This window comes from Rhinolophus sinicus, chromosome 3, assembly GCF_057876585.1.
Source record: "Rhinolophus sinicus isolate RSI-liver-muscle chromosome 3, RSI-T2T, whole genome shotgun sequence".
In the NCBI taxonomy this organism is placed as follows: domain Eukaryota; kingdom Metazoa; phylum Chordata; class Mammalia; order Chiroptera; family Rhinolophidae; genus Rhinolophus; species Rhinolophus sinicus.
In genome coordinates, this window is record NC_142503.1 from 59527860 (window position 1) to 59548381 (window position 20522).

At 35.1% G+C, this 20522-nt stretch overlaps 1 protein-coding gene across 1 annotated transcript in view; it reads left to right on the forward strand.

The window, feature by feature from the left end:
* ADGRV1 (adhesion G protein-coupled receptor V1) overlaps positions 1-20522 on the forward strand; it is a 503930-nt gene that overhangs the window by 96778 nt on the left and 386630 nt on the right. Inside the window, exons 26-34 of the mRNA XM_019734240.3 lie at positions 664-744; positions 2135-2274; positions 3859-4468; positions 7622-7837; positions 9288-9503; positions 10212-10456; positions 11695-11876; positions 12652-13463; positions 15117-15326. Of these exons, the coding sequence (XP_019589799.3) occupies positions 664-744; positions 2135-2274; positions 3859-4468; positions 7622-7837; positions 9288-9503; positions 10212-10456; positions 11695-11876; positions 12652-13463; positions 15117-15326 (2712 nt within the window). The remainder of the gene's footprint in view (positions 1-663; positions 745-2134; positions 2275-3858; positions 4469-7621; positions 7838-9287; positions 9504-10211; positions 10457-11694; positions 11877-12651; positions 13464-15116; positions 15327-20522) is intronic.

The window sequence follows — 20522 nt, forward strand, 5'->3', positions numbered from 1 at the left end:
ATGATATTATTTATTAGATCTTTACAGCAATTCTATAAAAGGCAGCACATTTTATAGATGAGAAAAGTGAGGTAGCAAAAGGCTTAGTGACTTGCTGAAAGTTTTGCAGCTGGTTTCTGTCGCAGCCAAGGCTAAAGCGGAGATTTTTAGACTGTTCTCCTAGGGTTCTTTCCATAATGTCAGTTGCAAAAGGGAGATCAAGGCTGAGAATGGTAAATAAGGTGGGAATTTGAATGTATTCCTGGAGGTAAATATTAGATGCATTTCCCTAATTTTGAATCGGTTGTTGTGAGTGGTAAGATGACTGTCACAGGTATATAGGTCTAAGTGTAGGCTTATACACACAAACAAATATTTTTAAAATATTTAAAATGCTAAAAGCAATTTATATTGCTATAAGTGAAAATTTATAATTAAATTGGCAGAAATGGAGATAACAATTAAAACTTATGTGGAGTATTTCTTGAAGCTATGAATGAAGTTTCTGTAAATTGGTATCTTCGCTAATGTTATACCTTTTTTTTGTGTGGGAAGAATGCATGTCATTGGATTAATATTGCTGCATTTTCCTCATTGCTGGATATGTTTTAAGAGCTCTTAATTTTCTCATTGTGTCAATGTGTGTTCTGTGGGTTGTGTCTCTGTGTGTCTTTCCTTGTAAAGTGACTGAACTCTTTAGGGTTGATGGCAGTGGTAGTGGTGATGGGGACATGGAATTCTTCCTTCCAACTATTCACAAACGTGGTAAGCAGCTGTTCCAAGGCCATTTACTGTTCTGTATTTTATCTTTTTAGACACAACAACACTAACCACTTGTTGATACCTACTGTGTGCAGGTCCGTTGTATATTTTATCTCATTAACCACCACAGCAACGTTCAGAAGTGTTATTTGCTCCATGTCATGAAGTATTATTTGTTTCATGTTGTAGTCATCCAGCTAGAAAATGATCAAGTCAGAATCAAGTCTTTGCCTCCAACGCTCAGACTCTCCTCTGTGTATTAGCCTACTGCAGTGTCCTGATTCCAATTGTAATAGAAATTTGGCTTGAATGTCATTTACAGAAGTGATTGAAAAACATTTTAGATAGCTTTGAAGCCCTAAAAAGAGATAAATAGAACATTTATATTTTCATGTTAAATGTATCACTTTGATTTTCTTTACAAAAAGAACCATAAGTCTTTATATGTAGCATTTAATCAAAACAAGCGAGACAAAGAAATTAAGAAGAAAATAAAAAGAAACGGGGAGAATAAGTTGCCAATTAATGGGAAGGAATACAGAAGAGAGGATGTTGGTTGAAGTAGATTCATGTACAAACATGATTCAACCTTTACTTCAAATATTTTTATTCGTATTAGGAGAGAATACATAGAATACCTGTTTCTTGAGGGAGAACTCTTTCTAATCCTCAAATGCTCATTTTTCACAGTGTCAGGCTTTATATTTTAGTGTCAAAACTCATGGCCCCACCCAACTCATTCCTAATTTCTGTCAATGTGTCATGTAACCTCTATTTAATTACCACTTTTGGGATCGTTCACTTTTTTGTCTGCATCAATTAATACAACATAGGAGTTGAACATACTTCTCAGGAAAAAAAATTAAATACTTCTTCAGTTATAGGATTAGACTCTTTGGAACCAGGAGAGGTAGATCTATAATGTCATAATATGCTGAAAAAATTGTCCTAGAATTAATGCACATTTGGAAACCAAGAATCTGTTCAATCAGATTGATGAAAATCATAGGGAAACCACTGTTTCATAAAGGTAAGACTCATTTGGCTCATGTTCTTCTGAGGTCAGTAAAGGTCGTGGGAGACTTTCTTCATGTATTCTGTGTGGAAGAATGTTCTCTTTCATAGAGAAGAAAAAGGAAAACAAGTTTTCCTTATTCATCTGCAAATGCTTATGCAGCACTTGTATATCACATTGGTGCCAAAATAGAGAAGGGTCATTAAAGCATGAATATGTGTGGCAACCATTGGTATCTGCCTTTCTTTCTAAAATAAATTAGAAGTATGTACAGTGAATGGTACAACTCTTTTCAAAAGGTTGTTCCTTGCCATTTCCTTGAGTTTGTAAATTACTGATTAACATTTTGTTACTCTCTGTTGGAACTTATTCATGCAGCCAGTTTAGGAGTGGCTTCCCAAATTCTAGTGACAATTGCAGCCTCTGACCATGCTCATGGTGTATTTGAATTCAGCCCTGAGTCACTCGTTGTCAGTGGAACTGAACCAGAAGATGGGTACAGCACTGTTATATTAAATGTGAGTACATTTTTCCCGTCAGTCCTAGACACTTTCTGTTCTTTTAAAACTATTTTATTGTATTAAGAAGGTGTGCTTTATGTTAATTTTTTCTATATAGAAGGAAGGGAATTAACCTAGTGGCATAAACAATACACACTGATAATTGAATATTGATTTGGTATTTGTCTTTAGTTTTGTATTTAATTTTGTATACAAATTTACCTTCTGATTCTGAGGATTCCTGACTCTAAGGAACGTAATGGAGCTGTTCCTCATAGATTTTTGTATTTATATAGGCTGTGGTAACAAATGTGTCCAAACCCTCAGTAGTTTAATACAAGAAAGATTTATTTATCACTCATGAATATGTCCCCAACTTAATCATTAATCACTTAGGGATTGAGGAGTAGAGAGACTTCATCTCAGCAGGTGCTTCTGTATTCATGGAGGCAGGAAATGTGGATCTGGGGAATTGTGTACTGGCTCTCACAGCTTCTTTCTGGAAGTGATTCACAGCATTTCCACTTACATATCCTTGGTCAAAGCAAGTCACATGACCATGCTAATGTTATCCAGTGTTATCCAGTGCAATCCTGTCTTATCTGTCTCCTAGAAGGAAAGAAAACCTAAACCATTTGTGAACAGCAATAATAACTCCATGTGTATGGGTCTGTGTGTGTGTGTGTGTGTGTGTGTGTGTGTGTGTGTGTCTACTCTGCGTTGTCCCACTAGGAGTTAAGTAGGATTCTATTGTTAAATTACTCAGAGGACTGAGAAGCTTGCGCAGCTTCCTCAGACTATATACAAATAATGAAGAAAGATCACTCAAAATATATCTCGTCTGTACTCTTATGGCAGATCTTCAGTAAACCATTGTGGAATAAATTGAACAACTTTAGCAAGGATGACTAATTACTCAAGAAAGAAAATGTAAAAGGATTACAATAAAGGATCAAGTTTTTAAAAATTTCTGGCTCAAATTTTACTTTGACCTAACATTTATATTTTAGCTATAAATAAAAATTACTGTTAGTTGGGACTAATTTGGAGCAGCTTTTTATTCTTAACATGTTATTGACAAAAGGCATTTTATCTTTCTTAGATATATTTTATATAACCTTGGGTCAAATAGGTTTTTTGGTGAGTTTGTTTTTCATATTATATTGAAGACAAATGGAAATGTAATTGTTTTAAAAAAATGAGTTTTATGGTTAACTTTTCAGGAAAATATTACACATGTTTCTTAACATGAAGTATATACTATCTTTGCAGTAAGTAAAAAATTTCATGGATGTGTGTAAATATAATAAATCTTTAATTACATTTGCTTTATTACTTATATAGATTTTAATTGCAGAAAAGATACAGTTACAAACTGAAAATGTTCAATCAGTCTTTTGTTTCTTGTTTCATGTGACAGTTGCTTTGTAAGGAGAACTCTCTGAGGGTTTTCAAAAATGGGTAGTACATTGTCCATGCCCTCAAGAACCTTATGTTTTTGAGAACAGCTTGTATAAAATAAAAATTTAATATGCTCCTATCATTATGTATAAACATCTAAATTGGTGGTTTTAACACATTATAATATTCAATATTTTATAGATTATGAGAAGTCATGGAGCACTGTCTCAAGTGACTTTGCTTTGGAGCGTAGACTCTGATCCTGATGGTGATCTTGCCTTTACCTCTGGCAACGTCACATTTGAAATTGGGCAAAAAAGTGTCAACGTCACAGTGGAAATACTGCCGGACGAAGACCCAGAACTGGATAAGACATTCTCTGTGTCAATCCTCAGTGTCTCCAGTGGCTCTTTGGGATTTCATGCTAATGCCACGTTAATAGTTTTGGCTAGTGATGATCCTTATGGGATCTTCATCTTTTCTGAGAAAAACAGACCTATTGAAGTTGAAGAAAGAACTCAGAACATTACGTTGTCAATAATAAGGTTAAAAGGCCTCATGGGAAAAGTCATAGTCACATATGCAACATTGGATGATATGGAAAAACTGCCTTATTTTCCACCTAATTTAGCCAGAGCAACTCAAGGAAAGGACTATATACCAGCTTCTGGATTCGCTCTTTTCAGAGCCAATCAGAGTGAGGCAACAATAACTATTTCAATTTTGGAAGACGACGAACCAGAAAGGTCGGAGTCTGTGTTTATTGAACTACTCAACTCTACTTTAATAGAGAACGTACAGAATCGCCCAAGTAAGTAGCCATTGTTATTGTTATTATTATTGTTATTATTAGAAATAAGAATACTAAAACAATAAATTAAGAATTTGGTATACTAGAAACTTCTATAAAAATAGTAAGCTCTAAATTTGAAAGGATCATCTTAAAAAGTTGATAAGGTAAATGGAAGTGGGACACTTGAAAACATGAAATCATGTTTTAAAGTCTGTTACATTCACAGATTAAATTTTCAGAAGTGTCTATGTAATCCAGGGTAACTGACCGCTAGTACTATTGCACTGTATATTGCAGCTTCTAAAGCATTCTGGAATCAATTTGGGGATTCCAGGGACAATACTGGTAGCAAGAGCCTCTCTCATCTTGATCTACTCTGGAAGATTCCTCAACCAGCAGAGGCTCATTGTATTGGTGAGGAGCATGTGGATATGGCACTTGTACGAATGGAAGGATGACAGGGCTGTGTAGCAGTAAGAAATCCTGTAGATTTGTGGGTCTCTGTGAGAGCTGAGAAGGCACTGGTTAGGGATAAAAAGGAGGAGTGGTCCACTTTGGGCAGAGGATCTGGTACAGCAGCTTCTGCTGGAAAGTAGCAGCCACTCCCCCTGGGGTTGGGGCGCAGTGGCCTTGCAGAGAGAGTAGGGTGGTAATGAAGCAGAGTGGGCTTGAGCTTATGAAGCAGAAGGCAGTTATTGTGTTACAGCTTGTTCATGAATTACATCTTTCTAAATGGGCATCTTACTTTAGAAAGGTGAGCAGAATCTAGATTTCCTGGAATAAGGGAACAAGTAAAGGAAGAAATTGGTGATATTAATTTAAGGTCAATTAATTTAAGGACAATATTTATATGAAAACAAGCAAAACCTTCTGAAGGAAACTATGATTACATAGTCCAAAGAGTAAGATTCCAAAATCTGTGTGTTGAATATATTCTGCCACATCAATTAAGGTTTCCTGCAAGTCAATTTTTTTTACCTTCCTGTAACATCTGGGTGGATATACTGGATAGTGAGCAACGTTCTTGTACACAGTGTAGCTAACTGTACTGCAGGGTGGTAGAAGGAAATTTACTGTATAGGGCGAATGCTAACATTAAATTTTCAGATGACAGTCAAGGATAAAATTCTCACACAAGACTTCATCCCTTATTTTCTTAGCAAGATTTAGAATCAGTTAAATAGTAAATAAATTGAAATAAAACCCAATAATTAGTCTTATTAAGTAAGAATTAAATAACACAGATGGTTTTCAAGGACCTCACAGTTTTTTGAGTGAGGTGGAAATAAAACAGGAGGGAGAATCACATAATAACAGTAGCTAGGAGTTGTGGGTGCTGGTGTCAGATAATTCACGTTCCATTGTATAGTAATAAACTTGGACATAATCTTTTTTACCCTCAGTTTTCTTATTTATAATACAGAAATATTACGGGACTTAAACAGGATAATATATGTAAAGATCAATAGTTTGTGGCAAATGTAAGCATTCAGTAATATGCATAATTATTAATAAAGTGGTATTTGCAGAATATCAGTGTGCTATGGGGTGGGAAAAACAATTGGCATGTTTTTTATGCTTGATTTGTTTCTGGAACCATGCAGCATACTTGGGGCAATTCAGAATAGGCATAAGCTAGATGTAAAATAATCAAAGAACAATTAAGTGCAAATCTGTGTGAAATTGACTCAAATTTTCGTAGGCAAAATAAGTGTAGGGCCTGGTAGGGTCTCTGTTACTCTGCCCTGAGTGTAATCATCAATGTGCAGGAGAGCAGCGTGAGAGGATTGCACCTGTACAAGGGCATAGGACAGTGTGAATAGCTGTGGATAGATGAAGGTTTTATACCTGGTTTGATGAGAAATTGTATAAAGGGAGCAAGAGATTAGACAAACCCATATAGGATGCCTCTTGATTGTGTTTACCAGGTACTGGAATAATCCCTTAGGTGACTTCCTCAACGTCTTTTTGCCTCTGCTTCCTCATCTGTAAAGTGGGGATGTGTAACTTACCACATACAGATGGAGTGGGAATTAAATGACTTGATATAAGAGACGTGCTTAGAACAATGCCAGGCAAATACTGCATGCTCAGAAAATGTCGTCTGCTGCTACAATTCTCTATGTCACTGTTATTCTTTCCTAATTTAGTTGGATTTAATTATGTTGATTTATACTTTGTAACTTTAACTAGGATATAATTTAGCATGGACTGAGCCTATATCGTTGAAATTAAACGGTGTCATTACTTGTATTTAGATTAAATTGACTGAAAATATAAAATTTTATTCATTATCACATACTTCCAAATACCACAATTGTTAGAGATATTCTAAATATGAACTCAAAATTGTTTACTTCTAAAAAGAGTTTTTCGACACTTCATTTGTGTTAAAAATTCACTTTTTAAATTGTTTTGGCAAGGTCGCTGGTTGGAATTGAACCTAGAAAATAAATGAGAGTTTTTGGAGGGTCCTAAGTAGCTTCGACATAAACTTTGCTCTCTCGAAAATGAGTGGAAAGTAGGAAGCGAGCCATAAAAGTACAGTGCATACTCTGTTATGGCAGCGCTAAGATAGCGTTGAGGCTCTTTTTCCAGATGAGGTAGTTGAGTGACTGTTAACTAAGAAGGGGCAGGGAAGCAAGCAATGAGAGGCGGTAATTTAATTAGAATATGAGGATTTGCAGCTGGTCTTTGAGAGCAAGTAGCTGAATTACTTTCCTACTCAATTTTGTGACTGAAATGCTGTTTTTTAAAAATGTTATGACATGCTGGTAGCTAATCAGAAGATCATAATTCTGAAGGTTTCATCATTATCTCTTATAATATTATACCGAGTAATGATTTATTATACTCCAATCACATTTTGTCTTTTGACAAATTTCCAATACTTACTAAAATATCCCTGTAGATGAACTATTTCTCTGCTAAGGATTCTATAATAAAAATCTCCCTAGAATGTGAAACTATAAAACTTTCTGCTTAATTTATTTTTGTTTCCCCAATGTCTAGTTTAGTGCTGGTACATAGCAATTAATAAATATTTTTTGATATAAGTAATAGAAAGCACCAAGCGATGATCCCGTATAGCTGATGGAATCTTGCTGAGGTTTCTTGACTTTTGGCTAGTTCTTAGAATTTTAATATGTTTGATTTTCTTCTGTCTTTCAGTTGCAAATTCTCCACGCCTTGGGCCTAAGGTAGAAACTATTGCGCATCTAATTATCATTGCCAATGATGATGCATTTGGAACTCTTCAACTCTCAGCACCAATTGTTCGAGTGGCAGAAAATCACGTTGGACCCATTATCAATGTAACTAGAACAGGAGGAGCATTTGCAGATGTTTCTGTGAAGTTTAAAGCCGTGCCAATAACTGCAATAGCTGGTGAGTAAAGACATCTAAGAAGCAGTGAAGTGTTTTAGAGGGAAATTTTGTCCTTAATTAACAAAGCCACTCAAAGATGTAGTTAGAAAAATCAGCCAGAAAACAATAATACTCTTGCATGTTTTTAAGGTACAGATCTAGAGCTTTTATCATATATTTATGATTTTTCTGTAATTCGTGAAAACTGTTGGAAAATTATTTATGAATTTAAAAGCTATGATGATCAAAACATGCACAAACCAATGAAAAGTAAACTAAGGAAAGCATTGTAAGACTTTCTCGGTGTGTACCTTTTTGGTATTTTTTAAGGGATTCCTATGTAAATGAACTGAGGAATGCAGGATAAATGTACAGCCATATGATTGCAGTGCTTGGCAAATGTGTCTTGACCCATTTATCTTTCTTGTTTATTTATTTATGGAGAACATGGAAGAGGCAATGGTTAGCATTAATTATTTTATGTATAAGCAAAAATTTCGTTGCTAAATGTAAACATTAGGAAACTGCCTTCTTTGATGGTGCAGGTACAGTATCTAAGAGGGAGATTTGCTTAACAGCAATTCAATTAGGATCTTTTTGTCATGCACTCAAAGGAACATGAGCGTGAATGGATGGGGTAACAGGCTTGATTTTTAAAAAAATAAATCACCTGGATATGATACTTGAAAAGATAGTAAACCAGGTTCACCTAAGTGGTCCCTAAGTGTGTGTGTGTGTGTGTGTGTGTGTGTGTGTGTGTGTACATATTTAGGGTGGGTAGCCCAGAGGAATGCCTGACTGTGTATAGAGGGACTTACACATTGACAGATGGTGGGGATTGATCATTGTTCTAGGAAACTCGCTCTTGGACTCCATAGGAGGACTCTTTCCTTTCCCCAAGCACTGTTTAACCACAAACAAAGCCACCCGGAGCAGTAGTATACAGTAGCATCCTTTAACCCAACTTTGTAGGAAAGTACATAGTTGCCAGCTATAATACTGATGATGCTGACATGACCATATCTGTGCAACAGTATAATTTATCTCCCCAGTGAGATCATAATTCCAGTTCTGTTCTTTATTTTAAAACCATTGTACACATTTTTTCTTTTGTAGATAAGGGACTGTCTTGTGGTAATGAATGACTAGGTCTATATCTTTATCTTTATATCTGTGTATCATCTATATCTGTATGGCAAATAGAACAAATTATGTATACATCTTTCTGAAAAATGAAAGAATGAACTTGAACACCTTTAGGAAGCCTTTTTCATTGTTTTGTCATATCAAACCCACTTTTTCTAGCAGGACAGGTAAAATCTTGTTTAAAATACATGCAGTAAGTATTCTCAAAAAAGTATTCTGAAGTATATCCATAAAATTTGATTGATCATAGTATTTCCCTAGTATATGGAATGTTTATTGTCCTACTTTGGAATAAGTCTTAGCACTTTGCTTTTTGTCTTTGTAGGTGAAGATTATAGCATAGCTTCTTCAGATGTGGTCCTGCTAGAAGGGGAAACCAGTAAAGCTGTGCCAATATATATTATAAATGACATTTACCCTGAGCTAGAAGAATCTTTTCTTGTGCAACTGCTGAATGAAACAACAGGAGGAGCCAAGCTAGGGGCATTAACAGAGGCGGTCATTATTATTGAGGCCTCTGATGACCCCTATGGATTATTCGGTAACCAGACTAGTTTGTGTCTCTTTTTCACTTGTCTGTATAGAGCATACATTTCATTATTTTTAGAGATGCAGAATTGATTTGATCATGCTTTCTTTTTAACTTCCTGATATGTGCAGTGTCTTTGAAACATTCACTGACAGTGGTTAATAGTTATTAAAAAAAGAAATCAACCTCTTAGCATAAATATGGAAGTCAAACTTTTAGGCTTTTAGGTCAGATCTGGCTCCTAGATGTATTTTGTGAATCTTAGAGAGTTCTTAAAAAAATTATTTTCTTTTTACAGAAATTTACACAAAAATCTGTATTTCAGGGCTTTCTCGATAAGAAGGAAAATCTGGCAACATTGAGCTCCTTTTCCTGTATAGCATCGGTCATGGGAGCCGAATAGCAACTGTTCCTTTGGACCAGGCTTGAGTTGTACAGTTAGCCACAGAACTCACTAGACCCACTTAACTCACGACTGGTGGATGCTTGACCCCTGTGGGCATCTGTGTTTGTGATCTCTGTTTCTATCATAATGAAAAACACTTTGGAAATGTTAGTACGCCTGATCCATTTGGATCACAGCACGTTACTCTGATTTTATGGGGTTTAGCTACTTAGATTGCGTAAGGGGGAAAAAATGACTATAGGATGTCAGTTTGTTAGCTCTATGTTGACTCAGTTTCATTTTGTATTTAAAATTAACTCTGCTCTGCCCTTCAGGTTTTCAGATTACTAAATTTGTTGTAGAGGAACCTGAGTTTAGCTCAGTGAAGGTAAACCTGCCAATAATTCGAAATTCTGGGACACTCAACAATGTTACTGTTCAGTGGGTTGCCACCATTAATGGACAGCTTGCTACTGGCGACCTGCGAGTTGTCTCAGGTAATGTGACCTTTGCCCCTGGGGAAACCATTCAAACCTTGTTGTTAGAGGTCCTGGCTGACGACGTTCCGGAGATTGAAGAGGTGAGAGGAATGGCTAGTATAGAATGACACTAAATCGTACCTTGTCTTATAGTGATTAGAACAGATGGCTGTTATTGTGACATTTATAGAGGATGTCAGATAAATTCTGTAAGAATGTGCAAAATACGGAAGTGTGAAAGTGACCCTTACAGATAACAAAAACAAGAATATTCTAGAAATAGGTCTTACGCACACACCAGTTTACTAGTAGAGGATTTTTTTATACAATTACATTGTATTTTTCAAAATTTTGGTTAAATGACTAAATGCATATACATCTGTCATAATTTTTGCTATATTGTATCATATAAACTCTTAATTTGTATCCAGTCTCCCTTTTGGCTTGAAGGTGGGCCAATCTTAAATTAGATTTTGATTTTTCACTAGTTCATTCATTTATTCTTCAATAATTTTGAGAATTTACTATGTGACAAATACCGTGCTAGATATATCTGCCTGATATTTATTTTTCATGATGATGAACAAGGTGGCAAATAAAAATAGCGTCTTAGTGGGAGAGTTGATTCATCACTAACATATATATTGCCTGAAGATTATTTTATGAAATTCAAGTATTATTAAAACACAGATGTTATAAAATTATATTTAACAACATGTATTCTTTGATGGTATCAAACTTTCATAGAAGGGAAGTCTATAAAATTTCACTTGAATGCTAACTGTGTCATTATTCACCCCTGAAATATTAGATATTAGTTTATACCTATAAGATTTCTCTTTTGTTCTCTCTAAATTTAGGTAGCATTATAATATGATGTATTTTGTTTTAAATCTTCTCGGAGAATTTCCATTTAAGAGAATGTGGGGAAAAAAGGAAATGTGGAAAATAAGGCATAATAGATTAACTATTCATAAAACATATATGCAATATTTTCCCTAAATACAAAAGGTATAAGACATAAAAGTTAATTGTTGAAGTGGCAAACATAAACAGGGATCTTAAAACTGATTCACAAGATTATGTAACTGAATATTAAGGAACTCAGCCTGTATTTCTTATGTATAATTATGCTCTATTATTACAAGCTCATTATGGATTATTCTGTTACATGTTGACTTTGCAAACGTAATGGGAGGAGTTTCTTTGACTCCATTTATGTTACATTTCATTTTGTTCTTGTACTTGTATGGAAATATTTGATTTTTTTTCCCTGCATCATTCTTATTCTAGTTTCACAAATGGGATTCTGTTAAGGAAGTTTTCACTGTATTTTTAGGTTATCCAAGTGCAACTGACTGATGCCTCTGGTGGAGGTACTATTGGGTTAGATCGAGTGGCAAATATTATTATTCCTGCCAATGATAATCCTTATGGTACAGTAGCGTTTGTTCAGTCGGTTTATCGTGTTCAAGAGCCTCTGGAGAGAAGTTCCTGTGCTAACATAACTGTCAGGAGAAGGTATATGAGATGGCTACTTGCATCTGCGGGGGTAGTGGGAATTATGGGGTGGCACAAAAGGATCTCTTGCACAATAATTTAGGTTTGGTGGTTTTTATATAATGAGCATTATTATAACTTGTTAAATGTATTATGCCTATTAATATAAAGAGCTCATTACATTTATCATACCTGTTATTAAGGAAATGGATTATACATCATTGGGCTTTCTAACTCCAGAAATTTGTTTGTTTCTTCCATGATGTATTTGAGTTAGAACTTAAATACAATTAGCTTCTAAATTAAAGAACATTTAGATGCTGAAGTGGTTAATTTTCAGGTTCTGTTTTTTCTGCATTTCTTTTGTGAGACAGCATACAGTTCACTGAACTCCCTCAGAAATATAAAATATGGGGTCTAAGGACCTTGTGGCATGTAATTATATTTCCTCAAGATATATTCATGTTATTATCATTGTCACTTTTTTTCAGTGAGATCTAATAATGGAAATTAATTTTCTACTTTGTTTGATAATTTTAATATGGATATGATTTGCATACCTTGCAAGATGCATGGTTAAAAAAACGTATCATTTGATTGAAAACTAGCAAGGTTTCCTTTCATGAGAAAACAAAACATCGAAAGGCAAATGTAATTAAGAAACATGGTTATGTTTGTACAAGTGTGTTATACACTTAAAAAAAAGTGAAACGTGTAATCAGCATTTCTCTTCTCTTTATGTAATCCACACATTGCTTTGAGTGCTTAACCTGTCTTTTGTCACTCCACGTTTTAGCGGAGGGCACTTTGGTCGGCTGTTGTTGTTCTACAGTACTTCTGACATTGATGTAGTGGCTCTTGCAGTTGAGGAAGGTCAAGATTTACTGTCCTACTATGAATCGCCAATTCAAGGGGTACCTGACCCACTTTGGAAAACTTGGGTGAATGTCTCTGCAATGGGAGAAACCCAGTATACTTGTGCTACTTTGTGCCTCAAAGAACACGCGTGCTCAGCATTTTCATTTTTCAGTGCTTCTGAGGGCCCACAGTGTTTTTGGATGACATCGTGGATCAGTCCAACTGTTAACCACTCAGACTTCTGGACCTACAGGAAAAACATGACCAGAGTAGCGTCTCTTTATAGTGGTCAGGCTGTGGCTGGTAGTGACTATGAGCCTGTGACAAGGCAGTGGGCCATAATGTTGGAAGGTGATGAATTTGCAAATCTCACAGTTTCTATTCTTCCTGATGATTTCCCAGAGGTGGATGAGAGTTTCCTAATTTCTCTTCTTGAAGTTCACCTCATGAATATTACAGCCAGTGTTGAAAACCAGCCAACCATAGGACAGCCAAATACTTCTACAGTTGTCATAGCATTAAATGGTGATGCCTTTGGAGTGTTTATGATCTACAGTATTAGCCCCAATACCTCAGAAGATGGCTTATATATCGAAGTTCAGGAACAGCCCCAAACCACTGTGGAGCTGATGATCCATAGGACAGTGGGCAGCTTAGGTCAGGTGACAGTCGAATGGCGTGTTGTTGGTGGAACTGCTACAGAAGGTTTAGATTTTATAGCTGCTGGAGACATTTTGACTTTTGCTGAAGGTGAGTAGTGATTCTAAATGGATTTTACTTCATCCTGGTAAAGTCATCTTATTCGGTTTTTATGATAATGTTCACAAGGGTTCTAATTTACTATGTATATTCTTGCTAAAAATATGTGAAAGTACAGCATGGTTTTGAAAAAACTAAAAGTTAGTTGGCTTGTTAATGGTTGCCATGACATACATAGGCTGACATGGCACTACATATATATCCTTTTAGTTTATTAAACAAAGAAGATTTTTAAAGGATGTGTGACTTTTAATTAGGATAACTCTTCGGTGAAAATAATTTATAAGTATAAATAGTATGAATGTTGGTGACTTCATTCATATTAAGTTATGTCAAGTGATACATCAGTTTCATACTGTTCTTAGACTTGGATGGGATCACTCTTGTAAATTTTCATGACCAATATAATTATAGATAACTTGGTCAACAAATTAGAATTAGGATCAGATTCACTGATTCTTTTTCAAGGCTGGTTGAATCAGCTAATATTTAAAAAATTGGAAAGTTCATATATTTAAAATATAGTTGTTGTTTTTTTGTTTTTTTGCATGGGGGATTGAAAATTTAATGAGGAAGGAGTGGAGATAAAAATTTAAAGTTAGATTTTTCCAATGGCTTTAGTAACAACAAAGAAATTTATAGAGTTACAGCATTACACGAATTAGTATTATCTTGAATGGTAACTTTAGCATAACATAAAACAGACTAGATTTTATAGCTAACCTAGATTCTTAGATAATCTATAGTCTTTTAGGCAGTCTTGATACTGTGAATTGATGAAATGCACCAGGGTCATGAGAGTGAGAACATGCATTAATATCCCCTTTCTCTTTTTTCCTGCATTTTCTCACTCTTTCATCCTCTTTCCAGAAAATTGGTAAGAATTAGATGAGACACCATAGGCTGAAGAGCAGAAACAGTGTTATGTTTAGAGGTGTTTAGTGGTAGGTGTCCTGTGTACTCTTGGGGTCTTAGACCAAATTGTGAAGTATATTGCTTGGCCCTTGTCCCTGTCACTCATCCTTTGACTTCCTCTTCTGCTTCCTTGTTTCATTGTTCCACATCCTGGAAACTGGTATTTGATGCTGTCATCTCATCTAGTTACCAAAAGATGACTCTCTTCAGGCTGGTTCTGTCACTCAAAATTTGTCATTTCTTTTCTGTTTCCCATTTTGACCATATTCCTTAAGTGTTTCTTTCAGGGAGGTATTGGCTTGAAAATTATTCAAAGTAATGCCAGAAGGAGAATGAGATCCCACACTCCTGGAGGGAGTTGTTTCTAAACAAAAGATGCCTTAGAAGCTCTTTCCCTAGCCAGGTCATTGTTCTAGGCCAAAGACCAGGAATAAAACCATGATTCTTTGAAATAATTGTACCTTTTAATTTTTCATAATTCAATATGTCCTCCATAATCTGTCCATACTAATACAATTTTACCGTGTTGTATATGTGAAAGGTATACATTTTTGCATATATTTGCTTATAGTGATGCTAATATTGCTCATGATATTGAACTATTATAATTCACTTACATATTTTTATTTAACTTTTTGAAATCGAAGTAATTTGGGGCCTTTCTAAATCCTTTATGATTGTTAGTGATTTTGTTACTTTGGTTTTTATTCCATTAATTTTTTTTTATAGGTGAAACCAAAAAGACAGCCATTTTAACCATTTTGGATGACTCCGAACCAGAGGATGATGAAAGCATCATAGTTAGTTTGGTGTACACTGAAGGCGGAAGTAGGATTTTGCCCAGCTCCGACACTGTTAAAGTGAACATTTTGGCCAATGACAATGTGGCAGGAATCGTTAGCTTTCAGACAGTTTCCAGATCTGTCATAGGTCACGAAGGTGGGTTTCTTTTTTTGTTGAGCACATTCATTCTCTTTTCCATGGATGTCATTTTTTGTTTAGTCTTTTAAAGTTCCCGATGGTTTTTTAAGTACTTTCATTATTTTGTAGGGCTGTGTATGCTACTGTCCATAGAACCTATTTGGGAGAGGGCTGTATAGTGAACGGTTTAATTACATTTCGGAGCCTTGCAGATCGGTATTGTGTTCTAGCCTGCTACTCCCCACGGGTGTGATTGTAAGGTAGTTAGTCAAACCTGGGATGCTCAGCTTTCTCATCTGTTAAGTGATGGGAAATATTAATTACTTCATAGGTTTCTTTGTGAGGATTTAATGAACTAATAAATGTAAATTGCTTAGCGTAGTTCCTGGCAAGTGTATATGTGCTCAGTGATAGCTATTGATATTAAACAGTGAAACACTGGCTCCCTGTTCAAAACAAGTAGTAGTTTGTAATCAGTGAGTCTTTTTAGCTTGGATTTGATACTGTGATTGTATATTTTGTGAACAAAGTGCCAAACTAGAAAAAAATTACCAAATGTCTTTTTCCTTAAAAAATATTTTTCTCAAATCCTTACTTAATATTTTACATTATATGTAGGGTTTTGCATATATGTGTGTGTGTGTATACACACACACACACACACTCACACACGCTATTTTCTGTTTAAAACATTATACCGTGTTTTTTGTCTTTGAATATGCCTGTTTGAGGTAAAAATGGATTTTATAGCCTGTGTTTCACTCTGAATTCTATTTATAAATAAAAAACAAACAAACTGTACTTCAAAAAGATGAAAGGGCTGACCGGTAGCTCAGTTGATTAGAGTGCGGTGGTAATAACACCAAGGTTGTCAGTTTGATCCCCGCGTGAGCCACTGTGAGCTGTGCCCTCCTTTAAAAAAAAAAAAAAAGAAAGAAATTGAAAGGATATCAGTCATGCATTTGAGAAAACTGAGATACAGAGACTAGTGACTTGGCAAGATCATACAGCTAGTTAGTTGTTGTGCTGGAAACTAAATGCTTTCTTTTTTAAATTAAAATTATTGAGGTGACAATGGTTAATAAAATTACATAGGTTTCAAGTATACAATTCTGTAATACATCATCTATATATCACATTGTGTGTTCACCACCCAGAGTCTCTTTCTCCTTCCATTACCATATATTACACTAAATGCCTTTTAATGAATATTACCTTTCACCTTACTGAACTCCCAACTTATAAGTTTAACTTATCAGTGCAAATCTCGGAGCCGTTTCCCCACACTCTTTATTAATGGTTTAGAATCTCATGTTGTCAGAGCCCCGATGAGTAAAAGTGACTGACAAATTCCCCTAAATTCAATCTAAAGACAGGTCATAAACTCTCAACAAATTATTTGTAGCATAATAAAAGTAAAAAGTAACTGTAGGAAAAGTTAATCTTAATAATGATGACAACAATAATAACATCTATTGTTTTCTGTGTGCCAGACATTTCACATCCATTATTTCACTTAATTTTAACAGCAATCCTTAAAGTATGTATAATGGTATATACCAGATTTTCACATAAAGAAACTGAGTTTTTAGAAAGATAAATAGCACACTTATTCATGATGGAACTTAAACTCAGTGCTTTCTGAATGCAAAGGTCATGCTGTAGGGCAGTTGGTGAGAATAGATTTTTGCTTGAATTTATATCTGCTGCAGAACTTGACAATATAGGAACTTTAGGTAAAATATTTCAAGTGATTTGAGTTGGAAGAATAATGAATTTGAGTAGCAATGTCTATGTGAGAGAAGTAAATTGGTGAGAGAACCTGAGTGGATCTCTCCCTAGGTTAGAAATGGAAATTGGATTTTTAGAGGTAATAGTTGAAGTCAGGAAAATTAATAAGATCTTTGTGGATGAAGAGAATAAAGCAAGTTGTTGTGTATGGAGCCAGGTAGAATACCAGGCTAAGGGGAAAAGGAAAAGAGATCTGAGAGGAGAGAGAGAAGGCTCTGCCAAAGAGGTGGGAGGAGACCAAGATAAGAGTGTGTTTTCATTAGTTATCAGAAGAAGAGCTACTAATCAGTATGTCTCATACTAAGGTGGGCAACAAGAGGATTAGATTCGCAAATGGGCTAGAGGAAACAGTAGTAACTGTGGAAGAATTTTAAAGGAGAACTTGGGATGGGAAGCAAATATCTAAGGATGATAAAAGGACGTAGAAGCCCTCAGGCAGTGCTCCTCAGAGTAGGGTCCTCAAGCCAATGGCCTGTCCACAAAGGGTTTCTACTAATTTTTGACAAGTTAAGTTCAGAAATTGGAATAATCTTTTCTAGAAAATTTTAGAACAATTTCATTTTGTTGTGATATCCAAAAGTGGTATCTATAGGCTTATGTTTTGTATACATGTTCTTTTTGCTATTTAACTTATCCAGTCACTGATTTTATTGTATTTTACATAAATGTTATTTAATCTGTGATAGATCTGGGCAAACAAAACAAGAAACAAACAAAAACCCCTACCCTTCACTGCATTAAGTTTGAGAAGCACTACCCAAGGAGATAGTCTGCTTATTGGCCATGAGAGCAAGGAAAGGAGAAAAATTGGAGAAAACGGACTAAAGTTAAGGAGTATTATGGAATTGTTTTCACTTTGTTGAAGAAAAATAAGAAAGAAAATAATGTAGAAGACAATAAGTGTTCGTGGTGTGGAGGGTATAAATAAGATATGGGACCAGGAAGGATTAGATGTAAGGAAAGGCTTAGAGATAGACTAGGTATATGATTTTCAACAATATAACAGATTTTTTTAAAGAATACTAAAGAATTTGCATGCCCAGTATCACTTTAAAGGGATTTTTACTGTAAAGCAGCTATTGTTCTGAAAGGGCATCTTATGAGCGTCTGGGTGGTGGTGGTGCTGGTGGTGGTGGGGAGTGGATGGAAGGGCTCTGAGGAAACCTAGGTTCTACTGCTGGGCATCACATCATCTCGCAGATGCTGGCACCTATGCTCTCTTTCATGTGGATGAACTTAACCGTTAAGTCAGATTGTGGCTCCTTTAGTTTCTAGTAGCTATATATCTGCTGGAGATGCAAAGAGGAAAAGGGGATTAGTAATTAAAACAAATGGTCCGAATGTGTTATTGCTTAAAAATCTGATATAACATATCAACCTATGAGCATGAGATTGGTACAGGAAATAAAACACCAAATTGCTTTTATTGCTTACATAAGTGCTCCCTAGATTTTTTTTACGTTTTCTAAACAAAAATTGGGATGAATTTCTATTTTTAACTCATCTTTCCTTTCCCTTTACTCCTAAAGCTTTTCTGAGAGTCTAAATTAATTTTTTATCAAAAACATTTTATTTACCTTGATTCAGTATTTTGTGCGTGTATTCTTTATATTTCCATGAAATTGCTTAGAGAAATGTTTATCAAGCATAAGTTTACCAAAATGAATTAATGAATACTTTATGGTGATTTTTCAAAGATAACTGCTAACAAAATGGGATGAAAAAACAATCATGCCATGTGGCCTTTTAACAATGTTAACAATGGTTTTGGCCTAGTGCTGGAGTGTCATTTATGTGATTAGAATGAAAATATGGCCTATGCTGAACTTCTGTCATGAGAATGCATTTTTGATTCCTGGAGAGGAATTGCCTTAGTGTTTAACTATGTACTACAGTCTGTAGAATTTTATATCTTCATTTTTGACCTAAAGCACTTGAACAGGTGCTCAGTGGTGAATATTGCTTTCTTTCTAATGTAATGGGCACAATTTAGAAATGTGGGACAATAGACTTTTACACTGGTTGCAAACTATGTATAAATGTGTTCTTTGTAAAATCTGTGTGAGATGTTTCACTCAGTCACCCAGTTCAGCAGCATTGTAATTATCATGTCATGTTCAATGGATTTAAATTTTTTTCTTTTCTTAGAGACAACATGAATCTTTTCTAGGCACAGATTTGAACAAGAAGTGCAATTCTATTCTATATCTATATCTATATCTATATCTATATCTATATCTATATATAATGTCTATACAGTTGTGCTTCAGTATCTGCAGGAGATTGATTCCAGGACCCCCACAGACACCAAAACGTGGGGATACTGAAATCCCTTATATAAAATGGCATACTATTTGCATATAACTTAAACCCACATCTTCCCATATACTTTAATTCATCTCTAGGTTACTTATAATTCCTAACACAATGTGAACCGTTGTTATATTATTTAGGGAATAATGACAAGTACAAAGTCTGTACATGTTCAGTACAGATGTAACTATCGAAGAGCTAACTACGTATTACGTATCAGCAGCAACGTACTGTTTTTATTTTTTTCGAATATTTTTAATCTGTGGTTTGTTGAATATGTGGGTGAGGAACACACTGATATGGAGGGCTGACTATATTAGAAAAACAGTTTTCCTAACTGTTCATATTGACAGTTTGTGTTTCACATTACTCATATCCCTATAATTATTTCAAATCATTTTCTATTTATTGTAGAAGGCAGTCACTTTAGGTAGTGCATAGTATCTATTAAAATATTTTTTCTGTTATTTGTCTATTGTTTTTACACACGTTGTAGTTAATGTTTACCTTTGTAAAAAGAATTCTTGTATGTTTTGGTAATGAGTGTGCTAAACACTCAGGATCATTAAAATGCATTTATATTCATGTTCTTTATCTGTATGAGGCTATGCCTAGATGCTATATGATAGATAGGTCTTCTGCTTTAGAGTTCAAATGTACCATCAACTTTTGGTGTCTTCTGTAGATTTCTATCAGGATGCTCTTCCAGATGTGTAGCTAGATTCTCTGATAGGTGAATACCTCCTTAGGCATTAATTCTGGGCAAAAACTAGCACCTAGTAAAATGTCATCTGAAAAAGTTACCTTCCCTCTCATTCAGACCTACCTTCTATCCTCCCCTTGTATTTAGAAGACACTGTGTTTCTTCGTTTTTTTCTTAGTTTTTCCTTTTATAAAGACTGTTCTTTGACTACACATCCAGGTAGAAGGTAACTTTCTGGCAACTTTTCCCAGGAGGCATTTAAAATGGACCTGGTTCCTGGGAATCTGCCTTAAAGAGGCAGAATCAATACCTTTATTTTGCTTATTTATTAGAAAAAAAATTTATAATATTAATGCTGTTCACACAGTTTGCAACAGATTTACAATACTTTGTGTTTAAGGAATACT